The sequence below is a fragment of the Salmo salar genome, chromosome ssa17, assembly GCF_905237065.1.
Source record: "Salmo salar chromosome ssa17, Ssal_v3.1, whole genome shotgun sequence".
Lineage (NCBI taxonomy): Eukaryota > Metazoa > Chordata > Actinopteri > Salmoniformes > Salmonidae > Salmo > Salmo salar.
In genome coordinates, this window is record NC_059458.1 from 17,007,976 (window position 1) to 17,021,298 (window position 13,323).

Consider the following 13,323-nt stretch of genomic DNA (forward strand, 5'->3'; position numbering starts at 1 on the left):
CCGAGTCAATGTGCGGGGGTACAGATTAGTCGAGGTCATTTGTAAAGTGACTATGTATAGAATTTGATCATATTGTTGTCCTGCCTGAGCATTCAAAATGTAATGAGTACATTTGGTTGCCAGGGAAAATGTATGGGAGTTAAAACTACAGATTTTCTGTACAAATGTAGTAGTGTAAAAGTAAAAATTGTCAAAATACAGATACAGAAGTACAGTAAGTATTTTTACTTAGTTACTTTACACCACTTAAATACTACCACTGAAACAGCACTGAAACAGCACTGCTCTTCAGCACTAATGATTATCTTTTGTGGTCTTGTTTGGGATATATTTGTCTTGTATTTAGTGATGCTTGTTCTGTGGGATTTTTATCTGTGGGATTTGTGATCCAGTGTTTTGCTAATGCAGATGTTGCATTCATCTGTGTTTAACACTGGCGAACGTGATGCACCCCAACCCCACCACAAAATCTGGATGTATGCACACAAGCTGCTACCATCAGCTGGGGCTTTGTCAACCAGAACCAGCACCGATCTCTTAATGATCGCTTAACGAGACATGTGTTTCCTAAATGTTTAAGAAAGTCGAAGAACCCAATCTGGCTTCCTGGAGAATTTATAATAATGACTGAACCCAATCTGGCAACCCGGAGCATTTCTTAAAATGGATGAATATCAAAACAAGCTTTTATGAGACATTTAGGAGATCTAGGTCTACGATGTCTGACTGCAATATAAGCGCTCCCTTTTTTGTATGCGTGTGATATGTTTAGTCAGTTTTCATACTGAAATGAATCATACTATCCTATGTGCCAGCCTGGCTATCAGGCCAGCTACCTGTCACACTTTGGCATGTCAAACATGTTTGCACAAACAGGTCTGGGACCAGGGCTCGGCTAGAATCATACTGTCTGGAATGTGTTCTATTTAACCCCATCATCAGTTTGGGCAGAAAGAGAACATTTACAAATACATCTTGTTCTGCAACTGATAATAGATCAACAATGTAAACAATGTTATCTAAACGAACCATGTCCACATTGTACTACTAACATAGAAGTGATCAGGTTATCTCGGGGTTACCAGTACATTGAAGTTGGAGAACAATAATGTGAGAAATGGCTGGATGAAATTATTTTCCAACAAATAAAATGACAGTGATCATCTCTAATCTGTGGATTTAAAATATCCCCCTTGAATGACCTACAGAGTTTGTGATATTCAGAATTAGCATGGCCATTACAAACTTTCACAGATGTGACCTAGCCCTCTGAATCAATTTGTTAATGAGTGAGGTGTGTGTGAGCCGGCCAAATAATGGGCTATAATTTAATGTCATAACTTTATGTTAATGCATCTTTTAACTGAAGGACGATACCGGTTGAAATATTCAATGGACAGGTGCCTCTAGATTATAGGAAGTCAAGCCAAATATATTGAGTGCCCTAGTAGAATATTTCCTTTCCACATCATTCAGTACTCAAGGACACCCCTTGAAGAAGGCATTTGGCCTATATGATGGTTGTTTGAAGGACTAGGACAAACAATATAGAGAGAGCACTACAAAACACACACACTTGCCATAAGACTAAGAGCAAAGGATCAGCTCCCTAGGGGACCATTCTTCAGAACGGAATCTCAAAGGTGTTCAGCGCCAGCCTTTGAGTCTTGAGCGGAATACTGATAGTCTCCCTCCCTCTGTGTGTGAGTGAGTCTTACTGGCTGGCTGGCTGGTGGAGCCAACTGAGGATGTACTGTTCTTACTGTTCTACTGCAGAGGGTCATGCTGTGCTGTGGGCTGCCTGCCAGACCATGTGCCAGGGTTAAAACAACAACCCTTGCTACAACCACCATTACCACCAGCAGCCTCCATGGCAGCCTCCTACAGCATGCACACCCCCACGACCCTCTCTCTGTCTCTTTGCTCTGCCTATGGGTTTCCTGCTACTGTCACTCGGGGACAGGAAGAGGGGCATGGCTTTGTTTTGTTCTGCCTTTCATGTTCTTCTCCTTCTGATCTGTGCTCCCTTGAAGCACAGTGTGATAGGTGTGGGCATGTCAGAACAGGTTCTGTCATTTATTGTAAGATCAGAGCAATCGGCGTCAATGGAGTTGTGTGTGCGTGCACGTGTGCGGTATACACACACTTGACTTGGTGTGACTGTGAACTACACGGAAACGAAGGAGTATCATGGCGTCACCCAGAGAATGTAGCTGATAGCTGTAACTGTATTATTATGTTTGTTACTGAGTACCAAGACTGTTCATTTAGCCAGTTAACGTACATCATTATACATAGCAGAGCCATGAATGAATAGCAATCAAAATAAGAGCATGGGGAGGCCTGTGAGAACCATAGCCTGTCATGGTCTGTGTGTGCCGGAAAGGAGGCCAAAAGGCTCAGGGGCTATGTTAGTGTGTGTGTGAGTGACAGAAAGAGCGAGAGAGAGTCACTAAGTGACAGTGAAGAAAGAGAATTTACGGGCTTTGTTATTCTAGCAATGTGCTTTTTGACCTTCCATTTGAGTAAATTGCTGCATCAAGGTGATTGCAGTGAGTAGTGTGGCTTCAGTATGGTGGCTGGGTTGAGCACTAGTGCTGTCCATGGTGCTGAACAATTCAGGGCTACTGGTGGTGCTGAATGGAAGCCTAAACCCCTTGTTTTACATAGTGGAACATCATGCTTTTCCCATCCTCTAAAGCAATGAACTCTAAATGCAATTAACTCTGAGTAACAAAATCCCAATAAAACTGCAAGGTTATCCACTTAAAATGTAAATTTCTGATAACTCAAAGCTTCATACATTGCATTTTAACGGCAGCTGCCTCTGCGAAACGCCTGCCGTTTTCATGTGGTCCTCAGCATTCCCTCGTCCAGGCCTATAGTGTATCCTCCCTGGACAAAATGTTCAGAGCAGAGCATGGGTTGTGGTATGGCCTGGTTACATAAAACGTCGCTGTGAGAGCTGAAGCATGTTGTCTTCTTCAGAAAGCCATGCTGTATTAATAGGGAGCACTTTGAGGGCATCCTTTAAAGACATGGAGGGATGTTTCATTTATGACTCTCTGAAGCACCACAGACCGATGTGGGAGGGGAGAGGAATCTCTAGTAGGCTGCTGGTGGTGGAAAAAGTTAATGGGATGCCTTGAGTCACAGCACTTGGATGGAGATGAAGTCAAGATCATAGATTTACGATGTGTAGAATTTGCATTATACGTGGCCGACGGCGGCCATATTGGTGGGGCTGTTTGTATCTCTAGCTTGACTGATTTTATACCACATTCTGACGACATGACCTGTGAAGATGTACGCCGTCTAGGTAGGTCTAAGTAGAATTTAAAACCCTCTCCATTCTGCCGTGTCTATTTCTACAGCTTGGAGCAGAGTGCACAAGTGATAAAATGGCTCCTAGCAGAGTGTTTTAGTCATCCACAGGGAATGTTGCAGAACCACATAGGGACACACTGATGCTCTCTAGCCACTGCCTTTGTGTCCGTTTCTATAATTCATGGCAGGGAACCAGACCTCTACACACTTTAGATGGATGATCCCCAGATGGAGGGAGAGTAACTTAGGTTGTTCGGGGGGGAAAAAGCCTAAAATATACTCGTCCAGGATCACTTTAGCCTTTGCTCTCTGCAACTGTAGAACTCCCGCCGAACAAGGGAGGCCTTTTAGCCAATAAATAATGAAAAACAACTATATTGTGAAAATATGCTGTAAAGAAACACAAAATTGAGGCCGATTTTTCACAAATGTTAATGTTTCCTGTCCCCAAAAGGGCTCGTTTTGGTTCCTTAAAATGACCGAGGTCAAGACTTGTCTCAATTTTATGACTGAGGTGCTCTCTTGTTGTTGAATATTTCTATGCCCTCCATCCAGTCTTGGAGTGAAGGGGGTATTAGCCTAGTTATTCCGTAGAGTGTAAAAAGAGAGGCGGGGCCCGGGGAGGGAGGTGGCAGCATCTCTTTTTGACATTGTGCTAATGGAGACTAACGCATCATGGAAAAGCTATTAACATGTGTGTGACTGGCTGAATGTCTGGGTAGAGGTCTAGGTGGTGGGGGGAGAACGGGTTTTTAACCAGGGCTCGCTCTCTCTCTCTCTCTCTCTCTCTCTCTCTCTCTCTCTCTCTCTCTCTCTCTCTCTCTCTCTCTCACTGTCTCTCTCTCAGTCTGTCCAGCCTCTTTACCCCTGCTTGCTGGAGCATGGTGAGTGAGTAGCCGTCCAAGCTGAACATACTGCTGTGTGGAGTGTGACGAAGCCTGCTAGCACTAACGGCATGAGGTCTCCTCAGCCATCAGAGCTTGACAAGAATGCAATTCTCTGAACCAAGCGTTAATTGTTCTGATGATCATAGCTGGCGGTGGTGCCACAGAATAGTCCACAATTAGATGGGTATATGAGGATGGGAGCACTCAGGAAAAGGAAAATGGCTTTTGACACACTTCTTGCTTGAAGAATAGGACAATGCTAGACTCCATCCTCGCGAAAACCTTTCTGCTCCAACAGAGATTGTTCTTAGAAATGTTTGGGTGAAAGCTGGAGAGTGTGCGTGACACATGTGATCTGAAAGATCCTTTTCAAAGCATGTAGGTTATACATAGCAAAGATATTTCGCTGGGCAGTGCTTGCGCAATGAGTAAACTGTCCAGAGACCAGAATACTTGTTACCTCCCAGTGCGCGTGCACACACACACACACACACACACACACACACACACACACACACACACACACACACACACACACACACACACACACACACATCCGGTGCAGGGAGATTGCTGATTGTGTAATTTGCCACTGTAGGCCGTTGTTTGTTTCAAGCGTTTTACAGACCTGTTCAAAAGAAGGGAAAATCAGTGGATGAAATGGCAGGCTTTGAAGGTATAACCAAGCAATAGGATGTAAGACTTCATTCAGGAGGCTTCGGCCGTCAAACAACAGACTGTGTCATCATGAAACTGACTGTCATTCACAGCCAAGTATTAGGCTACAAGCCCAAATCTTACAACAACTTTTGGAAATGACTCGATTCACCATCATTCTGTTCAGAATGGCCAAGAGATAATCGGTCTGTATTTAAATTTGACGCTCAGTTTTAGTTCTTTGGGATCTTTTTGCAGTTGAATCAGAATGATTGATTCAAGGCCTTGAGTGGTTCTGCTGTCTTTTGGGAGGGTTTTTTGCAGCAAAAGCTTTTCAGAAAAGACCAATTCTACCTCTGAAAGGGAAAGTGCTTTTCGATTTCCTTAAAGTGTTGCTACATGGACCACGTTCCATATTGATTACAGGCTTCATGGGTCAATGGTTGCTTTTTTTATTCATGCAAAGTACAGCCACTCTGTTTGATGATGATGATGATGATGATCATCATCATTGAACTGATCATTTGAATCTCTTATTATCATAGTCTTCTCCTCTTTTTAAATCCCTCCCACAACTTTTCCTTCCTGCAAAAACAATTATCATATTTGCACTGAGACAACAGGGTTCCCACATCAATACCCAAATCCCTTTCCCTTCTGTACATAAACTGTTTTTGAGGAACAGTCTCCCCCCTTCCCTGCTAGGCTGTGACATCAGATCTCTAGTGGAGGGGCATTTTTCATACACTCCCTCTCCTCCTCCCCTTCCTTTAAATCCTCGTACCACACACACACACACACACACACACAACACACAGACACACAGACACACAGACAGACAGACAGACAGACAGACAGACAGACAGACAGACAGACAGACAGACAGACAGACAGACAGACAGACAGACAGACAGACAGTCAGTCAGTCAGTGGTGGATTTGTTTTGGCTCTGATGAGGAGGATTAGGAGATGAAGGCCTCAGCTCGGAATCCGCCACAGCAGTTTGGTTTAGACCAAAAGCCTCTTCAACACAATGAGACACGCTGAGACACAAGCATGCCGACCGACTGCATAGCCGGCTCTCTGAAACCCACCCCCATGATGGGATAATGGGGGTGATATTGTCCCACTGATGGCTTAATGTAGTCAACCCATTAAGTCTATAAGGATGATATTTTTTAGGGATATTTAAGCATCAGCTGATAAAAATCCATGTTAAATTGTTTTCACTGGGGGTTTTGTGTCCATAAAGAAAGGCTACTGATGAAAATATGTTTTCTGATCTTGTCTTTATTGTTCTACATATCGCTGTATGGTGCCTTACCACGTTGTGCTACCACGTTGTGCTTTACATGTGTAAAGTCTTCAGCGGACATCAATGCAGCGCGGCGTGTCGGTGGCTGGAGGCTAGAGTGTGAACGAACACACTGTGACACATCAATCTGTAGGTGTTTGTCACCTACTGTGTGTTTCTGACATGATGTCCTCCGTGTTCCATTGTGCCCTAGCTTGGCGTTGTCATTGAACTGTCACAACACTGTTATTTCCAGCTCAAGGCTTGGAAGTCATCTGGAAAAGAGTTAGTGTGGGGGCCAATCTTTTGTATGTGATAAAAAATCAACAAATGGTGGCTATTGTATGTTCTGTATGATTTGGCCCTGCGAAGAGTTGAGAGTGGCAATGATACGTTTTGATTCTAGGCACACTTGATGCAAAGTTTATCCTCTCCCTCTATCCAGAGGATGCCAATTTTAGTGCTGTTGACACACAACCAATTTCACAAATCTCCAAGCATTAGTTTAAAGCCTGTTGTGCCTTGACGTCTCGGTTACATCATTAATTTAATTTACGGGGAGCCGTCTGACGGTCGTCTCGGGGTTCTCTGACCGTCTCATGCCTTCACACTCTTAACACAATTTCATGGCAGGACTTGGCTACAGCGGCTATGTAATGACCGTAGCAGCCAATTATGTTAAGCTATGTAGATATCCAGCTTGAAGGACTAGGAAAAATAATGTCCCGTGGTCCAGTAGTGGGTAGGCTCTGAGAAAGGTGCTCCTTACAGCAACGTCACATATTAATAAGACGTCCATACGATCATCCTTACACCTCATTTTGCTCTGCTTCAGCCACAAGACCAAATCATCGGGCTGGCCTCCCCCCTCTGGATCCTGGGGCTCCCTACCGGGACCCCCCTATGGCTGGGACATGGGCTCTTCCAGGGACGGCCGAGACTACTTCAGCAAGTAAGTACCATCCTTCCCCAGGGGGGTGTACAACAACAGTGTCCAGGCCCGAACCACATCCCCTCCCCCCCAACAGTTGCAAATCATTCTAGGCCTAATTCAAGTCCACCTCACTCAGCTATTAACATTCAAATCACTTGTTGTAGCATTATAACACATGACACACTGTTGCTCAGTGAGTGTGTCTTACAATATAATTAGTGAGTGTGTGATCACCTGCATTGTTTGATTAACGGTCCTGACATAAACTTTAAATGAACCTCTGATCAAATTTCCCCCACGTGCTTCGTAATGTGATTACTCAAAACGTCAGTTATGACAGGTGTTAGTGAACGTCTGCGCTGTAATGGAGATTCCTAAGTGTTTTTTTTAAAGGTCTGTCGTTCCAATTTTGTCTGGAAATTCTAGACACGTCATGTTCTCCCGTGTCCTATATCAACAGTATGCCAATGGAATACTGATTTCCCCCCCCCCACCTCCATCCCTTCATCCCTGTCTGACGCACTCTGCCTCAGTGTCTTGAATTCTTTCTGAATACTGATTTCTTTTACTACTTCTGTGGATACATAAAACACACCTTTTCCCCACTGAGTGACGCAGGAGCTCTGAACAAGGAAAGGGTGCTGTCTCCTATCTCTAGACGTGTCACTAGCGTGGAGGCTTATTTGATCCCAGTGAGAATGGGGTGACGTTCACAGAGATGACACCGGAGTGCAGATAAGGGAGCGTGACAATTGGATTTCTAGGCGTGAGAAATAAATGGATGAGGACAGGTAAACCGACGAGATTGTTCTCCTAACCTAACCTAGCACAGCCTACTGTTACAGGTTTAGTGAATGTTGCTGTTCTCCTCCATGGCAAAGGGGGAACGTGCATGCTTGCCTGCCTACGTGTGTGTGTGTGCACGTGGGCGTGTATGTGCGAGCCGTACCATCGGAGGTGTGAGACAGCTATTAGGAGGATAATATATGGCTGGTCTCAGGGCAATATATCTGGCTTTGTGGCGATATATTTCTCTGATTTGGCCTGAGTGTAATCGATGGGTCTCCCTATTGGGCATAAAGGACTGAGTGGATTTCAAATACATCACCCTCTCTGTGCGCTTGGGATAATGATAGTACACTGAACCCTCTGAATCCTGAATCCCAGACAGTCCACAGTATTGATATTGTCCTTTGCTATCCAGGGAATATTAGCCATTCCGGTGTTTACTGTGCTCTTGGTATACCCATGTATGGATTACCTGGTCCCGGTCTGTGTGGATCCGCTGCAACATCAGCATTTCACCTTCCGTGGCACAGATGCCAGTGAACTCTGAACTCTGACCATTTGCCCAGCTCTTGGAGATGAAACCATGATCGATATGCCTGCGTGTAGCTCACCTAGGGTACGGGATTGAACACGATTCATCAGAATACAGATTTAGGAGAGGGAGAGCTACAGTAAAGTATTGAAGCTGTATTGAAACTAGCCCTGAGAAAATGGACCTGAACAGAGAGAGAATGGAGACGCCAAAAGAGGGAATGGATTATATAACCCAGAGATACTTCGTATTATCACAGAACCAATAGACATTAGTTTAAAAGGGGAATGGACAGAACCAATTGGAATAGGTAAAGAGAGGGCAAAAAACATGAACATGGAGAATGTGGACTGTGGATATGGTGCAGTGGGTGGGTACATCAGAAGCACAAATGTAAGATGCCACACCCAATCACATCACTAATGCCAGACAGTGAATGTCACGGATGTCGTATGAAAGAGACCAAGGCGCAGCGTGCGTATCGTTCCACATCTTTTTTTCTATGTGAAACAATGCAAGACAGACAATAAACTATAAACAAAAACAACAAACCGTGACGAAGAGGTGCTACATGCATAAACTCAAAATAATCTCCCACAAACACTAGTGGGAAAAACAACAACTTAAATATGATCCCCAATTAGAGACAACGATGACCAGCTGCCTCTAATTGGGAATCATACGAAAACCCCAACCTAGAAAAAAGAACCTAGAACACAACACAGAAAATGTAAACTAGACAAAACCCCCCAGTCACGCCCTGACCTATTCTACCATAGAAAAATACGAGCTCTCTATGGTCAGAACATGACAGTACCCCCCCAAAGGTGCGGACTCCAGTCGCAAAACCTGAAACCAAAAGGGAGGGTTAGGGGGGTGTCTAGTGTTGGTGGCGGCTTTGGTGCAGGACGAAGAACCTTCTCATCCCGCGGATCCTCCCGCATCGGAGGCGGTTCTGGTGCGGGACGAAGAACCCTCTCATCCTGCGAACCCGCCAGCATCGCTGGAGGCTCCGGACTGCAGACCGTCGCTGGAGACTCCGGGCTGCAGACCGTCGCTGGAGACTCCGGGCTGCAGACCGTCGCTGGAGACTCCGGACTGCAGACCGTCGCTGGAGACTCCGGACTGGGAACCGTCGCTAGAGATTCCAGACTGTGGGCCTTCTCAGGAGGCTCCGGGCTGCGGGCCGTCTCAGGAGGCTCCGGGCTACCGGCCGTCTCAGGAGGCTCCGGGCTACCGGCCGTCTCAGGAGGCTCCGGGCTGCGAGCCGTCTCAGGAGGCTGCGGGCCGTCTCAGGAGTCTCCGGGCTGCGGGCCGTCTCAGGAGGCTCCGGGCTGCGGGCCGTCTCAGGAGGCTCCGGGCTGCGGGCCGTCTCAGGAGGCTCCGGGCTGCGGGCCGTCTCAGGAGGCTCCGGGCTGCGGGCCGTCTCAGGAGGCTCCGGGCTGCGGGCCGTCGCCGGAAGCTCGGGACTGGGGACCGTCGCCGGAAGCTCGGGACTGGGGACCGTCGCCGGAAGCTCCGGACTTGGGACCGTCGCCGGAAGCTCCGGAGTGAGGACCGTCGCCGGACTGGGCAGGCGCACTGGAGGCCTAGTGCGTGGAGCCGGGACAGGTGGAACCAGACTGGTGACGCACTTCAGGGCGAGTGCGAGAAGCAGGCACAGGACGTACTAGACTGGGGAGGCGCACTGGAGGCCTGATGCGTGGGACCGGTACAGGTGGCACCGGGACTAGTTACACGCACCTCAGGGCGAGTGCGAGGAGCAGGCGCAGGACGTACTAGACTGGGGAGGTGCACTGGAGGCCTGATGCGTGGGACCGGTACAGGTGGCACCGGACTAGTGACACGCACCTCAGGGAGAGTGCGAGGAGGAGGCACAGGACATACCTGACTGGGAATACGCCCTTCAGTATCGTTCCACATCTAGAAAAAAGAACCTAGAACACAACATAGAAATAAATAAACTAGACAAAAAAAACTCAGTCACACCCTGACCTACTCTACCATAGAAAAATACGAGCTCTCTATGGTCAGGATGTGACAGGGAACTTCAACCTTTGACCCATTGTTCGTGCGTGCTTGCGTGAGAAAGTGTGTCAGATGGTTTAGGAGTGTTATGTAGCACAGTGTAAATTAGACGTGTGAGTTATCTAAGTGGGAAGAGTATATTTGTAGAATGTTGACCCCACCCAGATACAGGGTGCCAGACTGCTGATTGTTTTTATGAATCAGGTCGTCATTGTAAATAAGAATGTGTTCTTAATTGACTTACCTGTATAAATAAAGGTAAAATAAAAATCAGAATTACTGGAGTTAATAACAGAATCATTCTGGGGCCCAATTCCAAACTGATCCCACTACCCTCTCGCCGGTTCCTCTCAGTTTTGGGACTGAAGACAATTTTTTTAGGCAGGGAACAAAAGAGTTTGGCGTGAGGCCTACCCAATACTAGGGAAAACAATGTTCTAGTCAGGAGAGTCCTATGTCCTTAGTCTCCTGTTGGATCAGTTTGGACTGAGAAGCTGCCCTATTGAGTCTGTCTCTGATGATGCATTGCCTGTTCCTGTTTCCTCTCAGCCACGTGTCCCAGAGCAGCTCCCTGGAGGAGGTGCACCGTCTGGATGGGGTGCAGCTGGTGCCCCCTGACCCCCGGCTGGTGGAGATGAGACGGGACCCCGTCCTGGGGTTCGGCTTCGTGGCCGGGAGCGAGAAACCGGTGGTGGTCCGCTCCGTCACGCCTGGTATGCATCAATGTCCCACCAACTGCCTACATCTCCCATGACCCCTCCTGGTATATCCCTCCGCCTACATCTCCCAAGATGATCACTGACCGAAGTCACCTGAAGATCTCTAATTTAAAGCCATATCAATATACATGACACTCTCACATCAGAACAGGGCCATAGCTGTTTCATGGGATCATATCCAGATATGTTCCTACATGAAGTTTAGAAATCTACTGAACATGATATTGGTACAAAGTGTTCAAAGACATTTTAGTCAATGCAAATTCCATTCTTGTGTATGTGTTATGGATACCTTTACATCCTTGGGTTAATTCTGGCTTACCCATCGACCTTTCAAGTGTCAGTAACATTGTCTGTATTTTGGTTAATAAGAGCAGTTCAATCGTTGTCACACGTTTGTGGTATGACATTGATGCCATCGGGCTTTTCACGCTCAGCACTTTGTTAGCAGTGGTCCTTGGCTCCAAGCACATGTCACGTCTCTATCAGCCTAGGGGGTATATAAATAATCACTGTTTGATCAACAATACAATTCAATAACCACAATTGTCATGATCGAGTATTGTTAAGGAATATGAGGGTCGTGTTAATTCTAATGAGACTTCTGGCCCTGGTGTGATGTCATCTATCTAGTCCCCGCGATATGTCCCCGCGCATTGAATAGTCCCGGCGATATGCAACTTTTCAGGGAAGTCAGGAACCAATACACGCAGTCAGTTAGGAAAGCAAAGGCTAGCTTTTTCAAACAGAAATTTGCATCCTGTAGCACTAACTCCAAAAAGTTTTGGGACACTGTAAAGTCCATGGAGAACAAGAGCACCTCCTCCCAGCTGCCCACTGCACTGAGGCTAGGAAATACTGTGACCACCGATAAATCCACGATAATCAACCATGCTTTCCTCCTGGCTACCCCAACCCCAGCCAACAGCTCCACACCCCCCACAGCTACTTGCCCAAGCCTCCCCAGCTTCTCCTTCACCCAAATCCAGATAGCAGATGTTGTGAAAGAGCTGCAAAACCTGGACCTGTCCAAATAAGCTGGGCTAGACAATCTGGACCCTCTCTTTCTAAAATTATTCGCCGCCATTGTTGCAACCCCTATTACCAGTCTATTCAACCTCTTTTGGATCATCCGAGATTCCTAAAGATTGGAAAGCTGCCGCGGTCATCCCCCTCTTCAAAGGGGGTGACACTCTAGACCCAAACTGTTACAGACCTATATCATCCTGCCCTGCCTTTCTAAAGTCTTCGAAAGCCAAGTTAACAAACAGATCACTGACCATTTCGAATCCCACCGTACCGTCTCCGCTGTGCAATCCGAGCTGGTCACGGGTGCACCTCAACCACGCTCAAGGTACTAAATGATATCAAAACCGCCATCGATAAAAGACAGTACTGTGCAGCCGTCTTCATCGACCTGGCCAAGGCTTTCGACTCTGTCAATCACCGTATTGTTATCGACAGACTCAACAGCCTTGGTTTCTCAAATGACTGCCTTGCCTGGTTCACCAACTACTTCTCAGATAGAGTTCAGTGTGTCAAATCGGAGGGCCTGTTGTCTGGACCTCTGGCAGTCTCTATGGGGGTACCACAGGGTTCAATTCTCGGGCCGACTCTTTTCTCTGCATTTATCAACGATGTCGCTCTTGCGCGGGTGATTCCTTGATCCACCTCTACGCAGACGACACAATTCTGTATACATCTGGCCCTTCTTTGGACACTGTGTTAACAAACTTTCAAATGAGCTTCAATGCCATACAACACTCCTTCCGTGGCCTCCAACTGCTCTTAAACGCAAGTAAAACTAATTGCATGCTTTTCAACCGATCGTTACCTGCAACTACCTGACTAGCATCACTACTCTGGACTGTTCTGACTTAGAATATGTGGACAACTACAAATACCTAGGTGTCTGGCTAGACTGTAAACTCTCCTTCCAGACTCATATTAAACATCTCCAATCCAAAACTAAATCTAGAATCAGCTTCCTATTTCGCAACAAAGCCTCCTTCACTCACGCTGCCAAACATACCCTCGTAAAACTGACTATCCTACCGATCCTCGACTTCGGTGATGTCATTTACGAAATAGCCTCCAACACTCTACTCAGCAAACTGGATGCAATCTATCACAGTGCCATCCGTTTTGTCACCAAA

The 13,323-nt window shown here is 46.6% G+C and overlaps 1 protein-coding gene across 2 annotated transcripts in view; it reads left to right on the plus strand.

The window, feature by feature from the left end:
- The window catches only part of LOC106575283 (FERM and PDZ domain-containing protein 4), a 65,777-nt gene that overhangs the window by 36,766 nt on the left and 15,688 nt on the right, over nt 1-13,323 (plus strand). For both annotated transcript variants that reach the window (XM_014151715.2, XM_045698892.1), the window contains exons 2-3: nt 7,001-7,117; nt 10,998-11,161. In XM_014151715.2, coding sequence (XP_014007190.2) covers nt 7,001-7,117; nt 10,998-11,161 — 281 coding nt within the window. The remainder of the gene's footprint in view (nt 1-7,000; nt 7,118-10,997; nt 11,162-13,323) is intronic.